Here is an 18,991-nt window from a genome sequence, read left to right as displayed (position 1 = left end):
CCATAAAGAAGTTTTTCCGTGTATTTGAACGGAACTTCCTGTGTACTAACTTGTGCCCGTTACCCCTCATCCTGTCACTTGGAACCACTGAAAAGAGCCTGGCTCCATCCTCCTTCAGCCCACCCTTTAGATACTTGTACGCCATAATAAGGTCTCCCCTCAGCCTTCTCTTCTCCAGGCTAAAGAGTCCCAGCGCTCTCAGCCTTTCCTCATAAAGGAGATGCTCCAATCCCTTCATCATCTTAGTTGCCCTTCGCTGGACTCGCTCCAGCAGTTCCCTGTCCCTCTTGAACTGGGGAGCCCAAAACTGGACACAGTATTCCAGTTGTGGCCTCACCAGTGCAGAGTAGAGGGGGAGAATGACCTCCCTTGACCTACTGGCCTTTCCCGACTTCATTAAGATTTGCAAAGCCCTTGCTGTCCCATTCCCATGGGAATGCCAACAGGCATTCTAATGCAAACATCTTTTTGATCCAGTTTACACCCACCTTTTTCCTTTTAAACTCTAGGTTTGGGGGGAAGGTAATGAATCTGAGGTACTTGCTGCTTTGTGATTTAAATACCTGCGCTGAACAGTTTTTATGCTCGTGCAGCCTAATATACTTCCATAAAAGTCTAACACAGTACTAATCCTGGCCAGTGGCAGTGTAAAGAATGTCATTCTAGTTCAATTCCATGTTCAACTCCCAATTTCTACTCCATGTTGAGGAGAGCAAAACTTGAGCTCCTTTCGGGTGGTGTAGCTCACAGTATCTCTTCTTCCCCATCTGTTTCTTGCAACATGTTCTTGTTTCCTCTAGGCATCCCCCATTTGTCCGAGCTGTTGGTGACCTTAAGATGTAGAAGCAATTCCATACTCACTCAAGCGTGACCTCCAAAGGTCAGACAGACAAACTGTTTGCATAATCCAGGAGAATGGGCACCTCTGTGGGCAGATCTGTAGAGTCTGGGCAGTTGCCTAATTGTGTTCTGGTTGACAGTCGACATTGTCTCGTCGTTTACATGAAAATGCCCTGTATATGCACTTGCTTTACAACATCTCTGTACCAGCCAAAGGAAAATGGTTAGCCATTAAATGGTGGTGTGTTTGCTATTGGGATTGAAATCATAGAATCATAGAATTAGTGAGGTTGGAAGGGACCTTTAAGATCATCAAGTCCAACCGTTAACCTACCCTGATAAAACCACCACCACTTCTAAACCATGTCCCTAAGCACCTCATCTACCCTTTTCTTAAACACCTCCAGGGATGGTGAATCCACCACCTCTCTGGGCAGCTTATTCCAATGTTTAATAACCCTTTCAGTGAAAAAATGCTTCCTAATATCCAATCTAAACCTGCCCTGACATTACTTGAACCCGTTTCCTCTTGTCCTATCACTTGTCACCAGGGAGAAGAGGTCAGCTCCCATCTCTCTAAAACCTCCTTTCAGGTAGTTGTAGAGGGTGATAAGGTCTCCCCTCAGCCTCCTCTTCTCCAGGCTAAACAACCCCAGATCCCTCAGGCGTTCCTCATAAGGTTTGTCCTCCAGACCCTTCACCAGCTTTGTAGCCCTTCTCTGGACACGCTCCAACACCTCAATGTCCTTCTTGTAGTGAGGGGCCCAAAACTGAACACAGTACTCGAGGTGAAGCCTCAGCAGTGCCGAGTACAGGGGGATGATTACTTCCCTAGTCCGGCTCACCACACTATTCCTGATGCAGGCCAGGATGGTGTTGGCCTTCTTGGCTGCCTGGGCACACTGCTGGCTCATGCTCAGCCGGTTGTCCACCAACACCCCCAGGTCCTTTTCTGCCAGGCAGCTTTCGAGCCACTCCGCCCCCAGTCTGTAGCGCTGCATGGGGTTGTTGTGACCCAAGTGCAGGACCCGACACTTGGCCTTGTTGAACCTCATGCCATTGGCCTCAGCCCATCTGTCCAGCCTGTCCAGATCCCTCTGCAGAGCCAATCTACCCTCAAGCAGATCAACACGCCCCCCTCGTTTAGTGTCGTCTGCGAACTTACTGAGGGTGCATTCGATCCCCTCATCCAGATCATTGATAAAGATATTAAAGAGAACGGGCCCCAGCACCGATCCCTGGGGGACACCACTTGTGACTGGACACCAACTGGATTTAACTCCATTTACCACCACTCTCTGGGTACGGCCATCCAGCCAGTTTTTTACCCAGCGAAGAGTACACCTGTCCAGGCCATGAGCAGCCAGTTTCTCCAGGAGAATGCTATGGGAAACGGTGTCAAAAGCCTTGCAAAAATCCCTCGTCCACTAAGTGGGTCACCTTGACATAGAAGGAGATCAGGTTTGACAGGCATGACCTACCTTTCACCAACCCATGCTGACTGGGCCTGAGCACCCTGTTCTCTTGCCTCACTTGGGTTGAAGTTAGCTGAGGTGCAAAGCTGTTTGTCCAGACTTATTTGTAGACAGTAGAACAGCCGTCCTGGTCTTGCTGGAACAGAGTCAGAATGCCAGGAAAACACGGACCTTCTTATCATAGCTTTTGCCCTGGATTTTCATTAGAGCACTCTTTTTCCTTTTTTTTTTTTCTCCTTCCTTCTTATGCTGTAGGCATGAAAACTCACCCATTGCCAGCACTACAGCAGGGGAATGGAAAATAATAAGCTCTGTCTCCAACATCTGCTCAAAGTCACTGTCCCTGGAATCCTGTCTCCCATTCTTAGAATGAAATATTGATGTTCGCCGTCTCTGAATGGGGCGGGATTGCGAAGCAGCAGAAGGCAGGGGCGAGAGCAGGGATGTTGCCCCGGGGAACGCTGGACCAGGGGAAATGCTGAGTTCTGCAGCAGGGTGGGCTGGAGTACACAGTGCTTATTTACAGATGAATCATTGCACGTCAACTTTCAGAAGCACAGTTTAACATTCTGACACGGCAAGGAAAATGAGCTTGGTGAGCAGGCACTGTTTAAATGGACTCCTGTCCATCTTTTTACTTTTTAAGGTAAAAGTAATGCTGTGACCAAAAAATCTGTGCAAAACTTTTATTCACCAGTGGTGTGATTACGCTGTTCTTGTGTCTGCTTGCTGGAGAGCTGTAAAACAGAAGGCTTGTAGCTTCTCTTGAGTGTTTAGGAAGCATGTTTATGCTGCAGAGAGGTTCTTAGAAATCCTGCCAGCCCTTAGCCCTCGTGCAGTTGGAACATGAGTTCTGGATCGAGGAGCAAACGGAGCTGGTCTTTGGAGTATTCCTTGAACCCGTGCAGCTGGAGAGCAACACCTGCAATATTTAGGCTCTAGAGATTTCAAAACCAGTTAGGATCCAGCAGGTGACTAGTCGCAAACAAGCTGCAGAGTATCAATAGGGCCTGGTTGGCTGAATCATCCCATAAGAAGGGGATAAAAATGTTTGGATTATGGGTTTAACTTCAAACCATCGTTTTGCCCTCCCTGCCCTTCTCATAGCTTCTTGTTCTAGCCTGTCCTGTTAAGGATTATGCTGTCTGCTTATCCAGCTCCTAAAAGGCAGGGTCCTTTTTTCTCATCAGCTGTGACTCTCTGAATGTTACTGTTCCTGATTTTGTTTTGTGGTTTGTTTGGGTTTTCTCCTTTTTTTGTTTCCTGTTTACTGGTTTCTTGGCAACAAATAGTGGCAAAACTGGAGAGTGCTTAGGAAAGATCATGTGATTTATGAGAACGGGCTGTGCGCTGGAAGTCTGACTGCAGTTGGTGTGGTGGGAGGTTTGGCTTCAGGCAGAACGAAAGCTATCAGATGTAAAGAACTGTTTCCTTTTCCTAGAAAATAAGGATTTATGAGAGCAAATACACTGACGTTCAGCATGCATGAGCATCAGGCCGCTATTGTATCCTCCAGGTCTTCAGAACAATACATCACTCAGAAAAAATTTTCACCTGACTGCAGGGGAGTTACATAAACTTCACATTCCCTTTAGCTCAGATACAGTTTACAAGATATTGATAATTACAACATATACACGCAAATGTATATTTTGAGTTGAGGCAAGAGTTAATGGCCCTAAATCAGCATCCAGCAACTAACTGGCCAAAAGAAACATCGCTAACTGAATAGGGAAGAGAAATTGATGAGGAATTAAGTTACGATAATGGTTGCTTTTGTCTCTTTATTGTGTCCTGCAATACATCCACCTACTTCTGCTGGACCCGCCTGATGTGTTAGGGAAAAAAGTATTGCAGGTTGAACTAATACAGGGTAGAGGATGATATATTAGACCAGGCGGAAGGAGTTCAGAAAAGTTTAAAGTACTGAGTAATTGTATTGTTTTGAAGCTGCAATCATAGTTTATTTTTGTTGATAACCATTTGCATATACCATGAAGGAGTACTCGGTGTCAACAAAAGGCATTCAGTGTTTAAACATGTTAAAACTTAATTTGATGTTCTCGGGTCACTGACTTAAAAAATCAAGGGTAAGTAATCTTTGTATACAGTTTATTGTGCTTGCACATAATAGAGGTCTGTCAGGCAAGAGTGATTCTTCTGGTTACGGAAAGAGAAGTCCTCAAATATTGCTAGGTGTCTTGGTAGCTTACAATTCAAAAAGTGTCAAAATTAAAAATTATTTCAGTATCACCTTTTTTCATTTGATAACTTTGAGCTGCTAAGGTGGATGCTTGTTTCTTCCTTAGATTTCTAATTGTTGGTAGAGTCACAAATTCAGATAGATATAAAATGTCCTAACAGAAAAAAAGAATCTCAGTGGAAGATTGTAAGATCAAAATCTTGTTAATGTTCTTACTGTAAGACTGTTAAAAATACCATTAAATTGATGAGTAAGTAGCCTGGGATAAATCCGGAAAACATACCATCTTTTGCGATAACAAAAAAATGACATGTCTAGAAAACTGTGGTTCTCCAGGCATATAGTGTTGTTTTATGAGAGTTGATAGTTTTAATCAATGGAACTTGTCCTCTTAAATCACCTTTTACATGTTTTGAAAAATCTCTCCCTTGTTACTCCTTGTTAGGGGTCTAAATTAAAGTCTTAAATTAAAAAACAAACAAAAAAACCCCCAAAACTTAAATTCTTTCTTTTTTACAAACTTATCAGCACAAAACTTGTTTGCATGCTTCATGGATGAATATCTTTGCATTATTTACATGGAAGTGGTTTTATTTTGAGGACCTGGAAAGTTTCATGTGGAAAGTTTGTTGTCTTTTTGCTTGTATTCTTAGAAGAAGATCTCAAAACCAGGCTAGATAATGATGGGGACTTTTCAGCTCGTTAGCCAGTTTGTCTCAGTGCAAATACATTACAGTTGGGTCCAGCATGAGGAGTCATTTACTAAATCTGTCCTGCTGCAGTTTAATCTTGTTATTTCTTGCCGTGTCTGCTGTGTCTGCAGACATAGAGCACAGTTCATCACTTTTTTGCTGGTCCTCAAAGACCATTCTTGGTCTTTTAAGACTCCCTCGGTCTTCTGGCTCTCAAGCTAAATAAACACTCTACCTTTACGGATCACGTTTTTCAACTGTCTCATCATCCTTGTTGCTGTCTTCTTGTCTGGGTGCAGTTGATTTGCGTGACCCTCAAGGTGTACTGCTCAAAACTGGATGTAAGAACTCTGCCAGTAGTAACATATACATCGTGAATTAGTGCTGCTGGTTTATAACTCAAGTATAAAAATAACAATAAGCAGTTGCTTCGTGGAGCCTCGGGCAGAGAAAATTATTACAAATTTCAGCCTAAATTTTAAGTGTCTTTAAATTAGGGAGGAGCAACTACTTGCACAGGCTTTTATGGCTTATACGCCTTTGCTTAAAAGTGAGGCACCTGTTTCGGCTCAGCAGCATATCAAAATACTGATGTATAAGTTGGGGGCGGGGGGGGCGATGACTTATTTTCACAATAATTCAGCTTGCAGGAAGTTAATGTTCCCATGGCTGGTTTGTTTGTTTGTTTGTTTCCAGCTGCAAGATTTGAGTTCCCAGAAGCAACAGACGTACACCATTTTGGATCTAATGAAAACCCGAAATATCCTAACTATCACCATTATGTCAGTGATTCTTTGGTAAGCAAGCGTGGTTTGGGAGTATGTCAGCACAAAAGCAGCAAAACAATTAAAAATTTCTCTTTGAAAACTAAGGTATTCTGAAGAGATACAGACAAAACCAGCTCAAAACCCAATGACCTGCTGGCTGAAGCAACAAAATTCTTTGTTTCAGTAACAGTCTAGAAACACATCTGGATTGTTATTTCTTTCTGAAGCAGTCAGGCATGTCCTGAACTGAGCAAGAATCAGATCAGCTGGCAGTGATGTGTGGGAATCCTGCCTGATATTGGGCCTTGGGGAGTCTTCATCTGACTGTAACGAAGTCCTTTAAGAGGAATGAATCATGCCCCGTCCTCCAGTTGGGGTCCAAACACAGCATGCCTGACTTACTGGGAGAATCTTCCCATCTCTCTTGTGTTGTCTCTTAAAGGGATAAAGCTGTCTTTGAAGTTATAATCTGAGATTTCCCTAGATTTTCCTGCTAGCTCTTCTGTCTACCTGCTGTCTTCAGCTTGGTTTTGCACTAGCTGAAGCTGTGCTTTATGCTCAATTTGATTAAACGGTTGTCATTTTCTTTTACTGGAATTCTCAGTGAAGCTGTAATTGCTCAGAAGAGAGAAAATGGAGAGGGTAACTTATAGCCTCCCAGAGGCTATAAAAGTGAGGTTTAATTAGTGCATGTACCTACCGCGTCCTAACCAAGAAGGTCCCTCAAGCGCTTTGGAGCTAAGTAAGTCTATTTGCTGCCTTACTGAACAACGTTCCTGTGCTTTAGTGAGGCAAAGCCTTGGAGTTCAGTCCACTGAGCTGCCAGCGTGCACAAGCTGATGTGGCTCTTTGGGTTAAAGGATAACTTGGCTAATATTTAAGTCAGATTCCTTCGCCCATTGCCAAACACAGTGCTACAAGTGCACTGAGAAAGGCACTTGAGCAGAAAACAGCTCGAAGAAGAAAAGCAATGCTGGTTCTTTGCAGAAATGTCAATACAGTTTCCGTATACTGTTGTCTTACCTTCAATCTAATTGCTGACTCTCACCTTTGACTGGAAGTGCGCTAGAGCGTTGAGACTGCCCTGCTTCTAATCTGTGTGGAGCAGGTCAGTAGCAAGTTCATAGGCACAGCTGATTTTGTGTGTGTGGTTGTAGAAACCAAATGCAGAACCTATTTGAACAGCGTTTCTGGTAGGACAAAGCATCTGAGAGAAACAGAGTGATGTGGCAGTATGTAATTCATTCCATATGCTGAAGGACTTTTTACCACATGATAAATGAAGTTTTATGATAGGCAGGAGTCAAACATGTGCAGCTGACTTACACAATCTTAAGTCCTCTTGCAAAAGAGTATTCAGTTGATTTGGGCAATTTTTCCACTATTTTTAGCTTGCGTGTCAGTTGCCTAACCTCCTTTTAATTCATTTCCCAAAATATAAAGCATCCTGTGCTGACTCACAGCAATGTTTTCCAGCCCATAGTACACCCATGGTATATTCTGCATTATAAATTAAAAGATCACGTAGAAGAAGAGGATGGTTGCTGATAGGGGTGTATCACCTTTACATATTGCTGAGTGTTTTGTTGATGTTGAATAAGTAGCCGGTCTTTAAACTAATCCCTTTGCTGGGTTTGCATCAGGGAGGAGGAAGTTTGGCTTCTCGTCACCCTGAGATGTATAAATACCCATAAAGTTTTCCTAGAAAATGCATAACTGTATCAAGGCTTGCCGATGTGATAAGCTAAGGCAAACTGCTACTGAAAGTGAGTTCCGGCAAGCACGGTTTATTGTATATAAAAATAACTCGTAGGAGCACAGAGCTGGGCGTACTGCACAGCATCGTGGAAAACACTGCATAAGTGCTTTTGAGAAGAATAGCTTGATCTGGCAGAGCACACACAGCAGCGGGGGGTTACCCTCAGCTGCATGACTTCACACTTTCCCAGGTACACTAGGCAGCTTATTTTAAGCAACTGAACTGTAAGGGCCCTTCCCATGTGAAGTGAGGAGGAGGAAGAGCTAATCTTTGGTCAGTGATCCACTTTGTGCTGTGCAGTGATTTTTTTTTTTTTTGCTCCAGGTTTTGTTACAACATAGATGCTGAGTGCTCTGTGCCTCACCGTTGCACGTGGACATGTCATGATCCAGTGCCCGTTGTTCCTTGTTTACCACGTGTTACTTGTTGGTGAAGCATAACCTTCTCTTCCCAGCATCTCCCAAGAGACGACAGGATTTGTCTCCACGGCCAGTTGTGTGTTTCCCTTATCATGTGGAAGCCAGCTCTCATCTGGCAGCAGCACAATTAAGACGGCAGTGTTCCCGGCCACCAGGCGTTGTCCTGCTGCGCCAACCAACCCAGGCACCAAGCCATGCAAACGTGACTTGGATGCTGCCCAGCCAGCTTGGGGCATGGCAGAGAAAATCCGGACTGTTTGGGTCTGCCAGGATGCCGTACTCCTCCTCTCTGACTTTATAGACAAAGCATGGAGGGTAATGACCCAGGAACAATGTTCTCCGCCCAGAGCTCCCTTGTAAACATAATGAAAATCTACTGTAGGCCTCAGCAGCAGTAAAACTCGGTAGTCCAAACTTTCAGGCTAAGGCTATAACTACTAGTAATAGGTACTGCTGTGTCACTGCAATGTGACTGATCATCACTTACCTCCCAGAGGTGACCTGAAATACAGAGGCATACGTGAGAAGTAGTCAGCCCCTCTCCATCAGCATGACTAGCACAGACAAATGTGATGTCAAAAAGTGACAAATACCCAGAGCTTCCTTGCAAGGTCTGAATGAGAGGGGGATGGACAGTTGTGAAGTCACATGATGGCATCAGAGAAGTAGTATGACCTCTATAGCTGTAGGACCATCCAGCCCCTATGACCATGGGCTCGTAGGCCTGTGTCTCAGCAAGGCTAGCAACGGCTCTGTGGTTACCTACTTGTGTTAATGCTAAATAGGATATTTTAATTTTTTTTTAAAATGTGTCTTATTCTTTGAATTCAAGAGCAACTTGAAAGATAAAAAGCATCAGCACTGTGTAATTGTTATGTTGCTCTTTCTGAACTCAGCACTTCAACTGCTTCAGAGGTGAACGAATCTGGCAGATGCTGAATTTGCCTTACGTAGTGATTTCTGTGCTTCAGAGGTCTGAAAGAGGTTCATAGCAACCTCACGAAGAAGAGAAATTTGTCTGATCCTGTTTTTCTGCTTCTTTCAGGATGATAATCTCTGTTGGCTATTTTGGACTTTCTCTTGACACACCTAACTTGCATGGAGATGTCTATGTGAACTGCTTCCTCTCGGCAGTGATTGAAGTTCCAGCCTACATCATTTCCTGGCTGCTGCTTCGAAACCTCCCTCGACGGTATTCAATGGCTGCTGCGTTATTCTTGGGAGGCTGTGTTCTTCTCTTCATTCAGCTGGTGCCTTCACGTATGGAATCGTTAGTTGATCTCATATATATATATGATAGGTGAAGCACAGTACCATGCATGGGGCAGATGTGGAGGAAAAGTGTCCTGAGGGGACTAAGTATGGATATCCATTCTCTGTCCTTGCCCCTTTTCTGTGGTTCTCAGTGCTGTTTCACAGGGAGCTCACACAACATGTCCATTCAGATACGTTTTTAAAGGTGGGTCGTTGGCTTTGTGGTCTGTTGGGATCAGCTCTGTAGTCCAGTTTTGCCTTAATGAACATCTCTGGCAGGGTGCCCTGGTAAGGTCCACGTGTAAAAACCGGACTAGTCCAAGCGGAATTTGGTAAGCGGAGGTTACCCAGAGGCTGCAGAACTTTCTTCCCAAACAGCTGTCAGTGACTGTCTCTTTATGGCTTGTTTAAACAGTTCTATTCAAGGGAGTCATTGTGGAGGCATTTTTGGTAAGGAAAGATGCTTGTACTGAATTAGTGTTGGTAATTAAATGATGTTTGGCGACTGGAAAGGAGGACAAAATAACATTTATTGGATATCAAACCATATGTATCTTTAGGTCAGTTAGATTAATGGGGTTATGGGCTCATACTGATAGTGAATATGATGGAGGGGTGTTGTTGCTTAGCTCTTGTTTACAAATCAAAGAAGAAAAGAGAACGTGCAAGAACTGCCTTGCTTATTTTATGCAGATAATATACGTGTTACATTCTCTTTTTTTTTTATTTCTCCTGTCCTTTGAGTAAATCGGCACTGATACGATCTGTTTTGATTTTCAAATCTAACTGTCCCAGTTAAAGTCAGCTCAGTTTCCTATAATTAAATTATTGACTTGTAGCTAGGAATGTTAATGAGAAACCAGAGCAGGAAACCAAAAATAACTTGTTTCGAATGTTTAACTTTGTTCACTTTATTGAAAAGGGATATGTGGCATATTTTTGCAATAGCAGAGATCTGGCCCCTGAAATCTGAGAGGACCTCTCCAGTTCTTGCTCTCTTCTCCTTATTTTTTGCTTGGCAGGAAGTCCCATCCTCAAGAGGAAATGAAAATGTTGATCCCAGTAATTTAGAAAAATAAAAATAAAAACTGTTGCCCATGCTTGTAGACATGTACCAGGCAAAAACGACACCAGATACCGGAATTAATTAGGCAAGAGTTATACAAACAGGGTGGAATTAAGAGATACCATGAATTGTCAGAGCTTTATTGAAGTCCTTACTGTGTTTTGATTTCAGATATCCGTGCGCTATCTATTGTGCTGGTGATGTTAGGGAAATTTGGGATCACATCTGCCTTTTCAATGGTTTATGTTTACACGGCTGAGCTCTACCCAACGGTAGTGAGAAACATGGGAGTTGGAGCAAGTTCCATGGCCTCTAGACTGGGCAGCATCCTCTCGCCTTACTTCGTTTACCTCGGTAAGTTAACTAGGCTGGGGGGGGCGGGGGGGGGGATGCTGGCGGCTGGGAAGCAATGCCTGTTACCCTGAGCAATGTCCTGCCCCAGGGGGTCCTTGGGCTTTTCTGCTGTTCTCCGTTTCCAGGTCCGGGTGTCTTGTGAAACTGCAGGTAACAGTGGGGTCTCACCAGCTCTGAGGAATGGCCGCAACATAAAGAAATTGGGGTTTGTGCCCTGTTGAAGAGACGCTCTGAAGATTCACAATCTTATTGACTCAACAGGGACAGCTCTTATAACTATTGTTTCCCAGTCTCTTGAGTTACTGAAACGTGCTTTGAATGATAGACTGTGAGCGGGGTTTGTTTGTTTGTTTGTTTTTTTTAACTGAAAGCATAAATTTTGCATGGATAAAGCCCTGTACCTAGCTGCAAACATTATCAGGGACTTAGAGCTGATGCTGGTTTTTTCTTTCTCTCTTTTTTTTTTTTTTTGTGTACTCTGCTAGGTGCCTATGATCGATTCCTGCCTTACATCCTGATGGGGAGCCTGACCGTGCTGTCAGGAATTCTGACTTTATTTCTGCCAGAAAGCTACGGTATGCCTCTTCCAGACACAATTGAGCAAATGCTGTTGGTGAAAGGGTAAGTGTCGCCTTCTGATCTTAACACATCTGGTCTCCACTCTGAGGAGAGGAGCAGACTGCGTGGGTATTGTCAGAGGGAGGGGCTGGTTTGGGTAGGGTAGTTAGTGCTCTGTTGAAGATATAAGAGTTTGGCTGGAGTCCTGGTACCTCTTCCCAAGTGTGTATGTTCATAGGTACATCTCTCAGCTCCAAATTCATCATTTTACTCTGAGGACTGAGTAAAAGTACATATGAGGAATGCATTTGTAAAAGTGTATTGCTTTATGAATGTGTAGGGACACTTTGTAGGCTATAATCTATCTTTCTAGATTCTGAAAGTCATATAAGTACTGGTGAAGGGCTGAACTCTTCCAATTTAGTTCAACTGACCTAAAAGGGCATTGAGAGCATCTGACCTTTTGCCACGGCTCGGAGTGAAGATGGCACATAAGCGTACACCTGGTGTAAGAAGGGTTCAACAGAATTGCGGAATCACGGAGTTTTCCTGATGACTTTCAGAAGTCATCAGGATTTTAAAATTATGAAGGTGTAATGTTAAATAGGGCTTGGCGTATGAAAGATTTTTTTTCTTTGTTCTCTCATCTATTTTTTAAGTTGTTTTCTTTTTTCTTTCTTTTCCTTTTTTTTTTTTTCCACCCAGATTAGAATACAGGCCTGCGTCTAGTAGCACAAGGGATTCTAAGGAGGAAGAAGAAAATCCAGAGATTTTTAAAAGCACAGCTTTTTGATGGAACTTCCATGTACTTCCTGGCGGACTGAAAGTTAAATGGACTTTTCTTCTAAAATTCATTCTAGAAAGGGCTAGTGGCAACACTTTGTTTCCTGTAATTTTAACCTTATTTATTAATTTAAACACTGTGTTCCGTACATTCTCTTTTTATATGAACGTGAATACTGTATAGCCTTCAATGAGATTTTTCAGCCACAGTTGTTTTAATGCAGTAGTACCGTAGAACAGTATCTGATCAATCCTTTGTAACTTTACGTGTATAGTTCAGCTGAAAGATACTTGAAAATGAGTTCGAGGGCTGGCAGGGTGCCCGGATTCCTCAGTGAACCTTCTCCAGAGCTAATGGACATCAAGGAGTAAAAATTGCCAGAAAAAGCTGCTAATTGGTTGTGATTCCTTGACTTCTGTCTCTGGACAGGAAACTTATTTATTACAGTGAAGGTTATGAGAAGGTGCCTCCCTGTGGTCTTGCTCAAATGACTTTGCACGTGACGAATTTGTTACCAAATTCAGAAAGATGCAAAGAAAGACTTTGAGAATTAATTCTGACTTGGTATGTTTTAACTCAACAGAGATTGAAAGGGTTGTCTTGCACAAAGTATTTGTAGCACTGAAGTTTTGCTCATAAAATTCGCTTGATTCCAATGCTGATTTTCAACTGTACCCGTACGGTGAAGTTGTTTACATCTGCCCCTGGATGCAGCCAGCTTCCGGGCCGTATTTATTTCAAACGATGCAGAAGGTTTCATCTGTGTATGGAGGGAACGGTGGTAGTTTGGGGTTCTTCCCTTCTGACGTGCGGTGAAGTTTTCTATCTAAATCGTTTTAACGTCTTCTGTACCATTTGGATGATCGAAACAATCCTCTGGTCTTTGTTCTGTGCTTTCCGCACACGTGCACATACACATGCACACAATTAATGTATTTAGAGATAAATTTTTGTGTTAACCTATGCCACTGCATTGACCTCATGGTGGAATGTCCTGAGAACAAAATTCAGAATATAGTTCTGACCGCTGGTTCTCGATTCTCAAGTGCCAACTGTACAGTTGCTGGGAGGTCTGTTATTTCACTTAAATCTATAATCAGTGAATTGTTTTCAAATTGTTTTTTTTTTTTTTTTAAAAAAATCTTGTTGACAGTCTGCCAAGAAATTGTGTCGTGGAAGCACCCGTGGCATTACCTGTGTTTCTTTCAATACATACAATACATAGGTACACCCAGTCTGGTTTGTGCTATTCTGATTATACTTTGACAGCGGTGAGTGGTGAAAGATTTCTGTCTTGTGGCGTTTGTGTTTTGTTCTGTCTTATAGCGACTTAATAAACAGAACCTAAACCTTCGTAGCCAAAGCTGCTGGGAGCCTTACCCCGCTGCCGCAGCTGGGCCTGGAAGTTCTGCCTTTTCCTATGGCATTTAAATACATGGGTGGCATTGGCTGATTCCCGTCTTTCCTTAACCAGTACCCCATGTTCTGTCCTCGGTACCCAGCTCCCGTAGTGGGGCTGATGTGCTGCTCTGTGCCCTCCAGACTGCTTGTCTTAAAAACGAGAAAGTAGAAAAAAGTGTACAGACTATAGTGGTTTCTTTTTGTCCGGGGTTTGGTTGTTTGGTTTTTTTTAAACTCTTCCTACCGGTTTCTTGAGCTTTATGGTTTGCTCTGCTTTCCCTGCATTTTCTTACCTATTTGTTTAGTATTTTAATTTCTGGATGCAGCAGGAAGTTAGCCGGTGTTACCGGCTCAGAGAATAATACAGAGAAACGTAGTTTTGTCATATCGTCAGCTCTTCCGAGGAGAGAAATCCCAATGTTGGGCAGGTTCGGTGTCACTCCTGTTCAATAGGCTGACGGGCCCTTGGCAAGCGGGTTTAAAATGCGGTGTGTGATGTGCAGCTAGTGCAGAAATTGAGAATCTGGATTTTGCAAGCCTCGCTGCACGTCATACAACAGCCTTGACATGAGCAAATACGTGTCAGGAGAGTGCATGTAACAGCCGGTCTCCCTTGCCCGAAAGACACGATACAATTTGTCAGGCTTGCCATCTTTTTTGAAATATTCATTGCAAACTTCAGAATGCGTTCTAAAACTTGGTACAGACGTTTTTATTCGTAAACCTTATTTCTGGGAACTGCAACATTTGGAAGCAGCTTCTTTTCTGTATGTTGTAGAAGAATTATCTGATAACCGCAGGAATCTGAGACAAAACACATTTAACTGCAACTTCCTTGTAATGAATTTGCCATTGTAAACAACCGTCTCCCATAAGTCTCTTCCTGTAAACTGTTTCAGAAAATATCATGAAATGTAAGATACGTGCTTGACACGTATCTAGGATGGAAATTCCTGTCTTTAAGTGCAGAGTCCATTTAATGTCTGATTTAGCTGTAATTTCTTATCCACTGTTTTATCCAGTGCCTTGACAGTGAGGCTTTTGTCCTTGAATATTTAAATATTCTGATATTTACTAAAGCTTTTGGGTTTTTTTTTGTTGTTTTGGTTTTTTTTTTTTTTTAATCCAGCCAAACTGGGGAATTTTCTGGTTATGACTAATACTACAAAACGCAATGGCAATCTCTCTGTGTCAAAAAAATACATTTCTTCTCTTGCTTATCTTTTTTAAAAACAAAAAGTATGAGTCAGAAATGTAGACTGTATTTAATATAGCATCCTGGGTTATTTTGTATTTACTTTTTTATCCTATTCTTCTCGAGTTTATCTCTAAAACAAGGAGCTTGTTCTAGCGGGTAGGCAGAATCCAGCTAATAAGTATTTCCAAAAGAAATTGAGGGAATGTCTGAATACAGGTGGGTGATCTGATCTGTACAAATAAGGTGGAGATGAAAGAACCTGATCCAGTTGTTGGCGAGTATTCGAGTGGCATCAGTGCCGGCAAGAGGTAGGATTTGCAGTGCTAGTGTGGCTGCGGGCACTGGTGCTGCCCCGTGCCTTGGCTGCGAGAGGCGCCTGCCGAGCGCCACGTTGGTAGGAGTCAGTCACGTCTAACAGCGTATGCTTTCATTAATAGACGTGTTTGTTTAACTCTTAATTAATTAATAGGCAGACTTGGGGCAGAGTGGCTGTTCAGGCCGCCCGGCGGAGAAGGAGCTGGGGGTGTGGGTCGACAGCCGGCTGGGCATGAGCCAGCAGTGTGCCCAGGTGGCCAAGGTGGCCACCAGCACCCTGGCCTGTATGGGGAGCAGTGTGGCTAGCAGGACCGGGGCAGTGAGCGTCCCCCTGTGCTCGACACCGGCGAGGCCCCACCTCGAGCGCTGTGTTCAGTTTTGGGCCCCTCACGACAAGACAGACACTGAGGGGCCGGAGCGTGTCCAGAGAAGGGCGACGGAGCTGTGAGGGGTCTGGAGCACAAGTGCTGTGAGGAGCGGCTGAGGGCCCCGGGGGTGTTCAGCCTGGGGAAGGGGAGGCTGAGGGGAGACCTTCTCGCTCTCTACAGCCCCCTGACAGGAGGGGGTAGGGATGGGGGGGCAGTCCCTTCTCCCAAGGAACGGGCAATGGGACAACATGAACGGGCCTCAAGTTGTGCCAGGGGAGGTTTAGATTGGATATTGGGAAAAACTTGTCCAACATTGGAGCAGGCTGCCCAGGGCAGTGGTGGAGTCGCCGTCCCTGGAGGTGTTTAACAGACGGACAGATGTGGTGCTGAGGGACATGGCTTAGTGGTGGGCTTGGCAGTGCTGGGTTAACAGTTGGACTTGATCTTAAAGGTCTTTTCCAACCTAAACAATTCTACGATTCTGTGTCGGTGTGTCACTGTGCATTATGCTGACGAGAAGCAGGATTGGCACTGACTTTGAGTCTGCTGTAAGCAGACCGCTGTGTAACTTACATTTCTGAGACACGTTTCACTCACCTCTGTGGAGCTGTTGTGTGAGTGTTGTGAAATGAGTCATGGTCCACGTGGGAGATGCTTCTCTCGGCCTCACCGTGGGCAAGGGAACCATGGGACAGCCTCGAATCCCACGGTGAAGGCACACCCAGATTGTCTCTTCTGTAAAGAGTTGATGGTTTTTAGTACCAGTGTTTGAATGCACCTAAATAGCGGTCGTGCCTCGTGTGCTGGCTGGCGGCGAAGGACCCGTTCTGCTGCGCTCTGGGAAGGGCAGGGCTTTTGCTCCTGATAGCCTCAAAGGAGCAGTGAGTGACACTTTGTAAGGGGGAAGGGACAGAATTTGCCTTTGAAGGAGGAGTTGTGAGAAACCTATGAGCTCCTTGTGCTGCGGAGGAAGGTAACACAGACTCTGACGTTCAGGCTAACCTTAACCTGGGAAATACTGAGTGGTTTTGGTGCCCATAACCTGTATTCCAGCAGCAGTCCAGGTTATACAAAAGTGTCTGGTTGGGCAAAAGTCTCTGTTGCTAGAGAACAACGCACGGTACACTGTCTGCACCAGGGAAACCAGCATGTGGCCTCGAGTTGGGAAGAAGGATCCCTTCCTTTCCAGCTCTTGGACTGACTCCGTTCATCGCCTGGGCCACCTCACGTAGTCCTGTGACTTCAGCGTCTTTGCCAGCGAGTGGGAATGCCGTCAGCTCCAACATGTGATGTTCATGCTCCACAGTCTGTATTTGTTAGATTCTGTGTTTGACTCTCCCGACGGTGAATGTAATGCTCACATGAGCATCACTTAAGTATTTCCTCTTTCAGAAAGAGAAAACTTTGTATGACTTCTGATGCTATTTTTGTGAGGAGGTGTGAACCCCTCCTCCCCCGTTTCCAAGTTACCATTTGGAAAAAGAAAGCTCGGGGAGGTGGTGCCTTGCCCAGGGAATTGGGCCGCAGTCAGTCAAGCGAGGACTGGGTTTGGAATGCTTAATCATACTCTCTTAATTGCACAACCCCTTTGGAGTTCTACACAAACCTGCCTGCAGCGCGCCGCCTGCGAGGCGTTACCCAACGCTTTCACTGCGCACCTGACTACATTGTGAAATACTGTTCTTTCCGGAGGAGTTTCATTTTGAGAGAGGATGATGCTAATGCTGTATTGCTGATCTCATGGAATTTGAGATCCACGTGAGTTACAGCCCTCTCTGCTTTCCAGCCGGCCCCGTTTCACACTCTCACCCAGAGGGGCTCTGCTTTTTCACGCGTGCCGGGGGCCTGTGCCCGTGTGCACACGAGGAAACGGAGGGGACTGTCTCTGCGAAGAAATGTTGTATTTCAGTGTTTGTAGAATAGAACTTGAACGTTGGCACTTGTAAATGGTTTTCTCAAAGCTCGGAATCGGCTCAGGCACCATAATGCCTTACGTACAAATGCCTTTGGGGGACTTTGAACCAGTAAAGGCCACCGCCTTGTATATGGAAAGATACAGAAATTTCTTCTGAGAATGTAAATACTCCTCTCTGTAACTGAATGGATTCTTACCCTAGTTTTTTATAGAAAAATGCTTATTATTTGTAAAATTCAGAATAAAATCTTATCTGGAATTAGCTTTAAAATGAAGTGTTCTCTTTTTTTTTTTTACATCTTCATGTTTTAAGGTTTTTGTATAACAGAGCTACTTCACTTCTTTTGTGATCTTGAATAATTTTCTATTATATGTAATTACTTTTTGCCTTTTTTTTTTTTTTTCATTATGATTTGTTCTAAGCGAAGAGGTGGTCTTCCTAACCTGAGCACTGTCGGTGGCTGCTGCGCGTGGAAGAGGTGAATGGGAGGTGGGTGCTGGAGCAGCAGTGTGGGCACTCACTTCTTTGCTGTGGGGGCGCTGAGCCCCTGGCGCAGGGTGCCCCGAGCGGCTGTGGCTGCCCCATCCCTGGAGGTGTTCAAGGCCGGGTTGGACGGGGCTGGGAGCGACCTGGGCTGGTGGGAGGTGTCCCTGCCCAGGGCAGGGGGTGGATCTGGATGATCTTCAAGGTCCCTTCCAACCCAAACCATTCTATGGTTCTGTGATCAGCCGCGAGCCCGGCTGGAGAGCAGCCAGCAGCGCTTGTGCAATCAGCGTTTGCTGCCCGGGATCCATGGCTGAGTACCCCCTGGTACTTCCCTCCTTCACAGGAGAAAAAAAAAACAAACCAAAACACAACAAAACAAACTGTTAAGAACATAAAATCCTTGGTGCCTGTAGCAGCCTGTGCGCTGCAGTGTTTAGTTTTGGAGTCAGTCTTCTGTGTGGGGCCTGTGAGCAGCATTCTGCAAATCCCCGTAGAGAAACAACCGCTTCTGAGAAAAGGAAAAAATCCCAAACCCAGAGATTGCGCTCTGCCGAGCCCGTGTGGTTTCTGGGGATGGATGGATGGCCATGGCTGTAGGGAGACAGCTTTTCTGCCTCACTTGCACTGTACATCTCTCACCTCTCACGCTAGCACACCTTGCCCCCGCCGCTCGCCTCCTTGCCTGCCTTCTGAGAAACTGCAGGTGTACCTGCTGCTGCCTCCTGCGTTAGCTTTACTTCCAGGCAAGGTAAATAATGAGAGCGATAAGCAGGAAATGCCCAGGGACCCCGGGAAACTGATTAAATTCCTGAAGAAAACAGCTGTAAAGCGTGCGGTCAGTAAGCCGGCATCCCCTGCAGCAGCAGCCGGATGGGCGCAGCCGTGCAGGAGGACTAAAGCCGAGCAGCTGAGGAGGAGGCGCGTGGCCTCTGCTGACTCCTCGTCAGAGCGCCGGCTCTTCTCCCCTCGGCCGTGGCCGCGTTGGTGTTGGGAAGCTCCTTCTCTGTTGGCTCCCAGCTGGAAGTCAGCCTTCTCCAGGCGTCTTAACTGTGACCACCTGGAGCGGTTCTTTGACCCTGGGGTGAACCAAGTTAATTTCCTTTCTATTTATTCATTAATTGTCCTTTAGCCATCAG

General features: G+C 44.8%; 1 protein-coding gene across 1 annotated transcript in view; it reads left to right on the top strand.

Annotated features, from left to right (window-relative positions):
• LOC309677160 (organic cation/carnitine transporter 2-like) overlaps positions 1–12,271 on the top strand; it is a gene marked incomplete at its 5' end in the record, with an annotated part of 28,935 nt that extends 16,664 nt beyond the window's left edge. The window contains 5 exons of the mRNA XM_082489908.1: positions 5,907–6,007; positions 9,201–9,415; positions 10,647–10,829; positions 11,315–11,450; positions 12,093–12,271. Of these exons, the coding sequence (XP_082346034.1) occupies positions 5,907–6,007; positions 9,201–9,415; positions 10,647–10,829; positions 11,315–11,450; positions 12,093–12,180 (723 nt within the window). The 3' untranslated portion in view covers positions 12,181–12,271. The remainder of the gene's footprint in view (positions 1–5,906; positions 6,008–9,200; positions 9,416–10,646; positions 10,830–11,314; positions 11,451–12,092) is intronic.
• Positions 12,272–18,991: the final 6,720 nt, after the last annotated feature.

This window comes from Vanellus vanellus (assembly GCF_965231255.1).
Source record: "Vanellus vanellus genome assembly, chromosome: 13".
Lineage (NCBI taxonomy): Eukaryota > Metazoa > Chordata > Aves > Charadriiformes > Charadriidae > Vanellus > Vanellus vanellus.
Note: the sequence above shows the minus strand (reverse complement) of the source record. Positions and strands in the feature narration are given on the sequence as shown.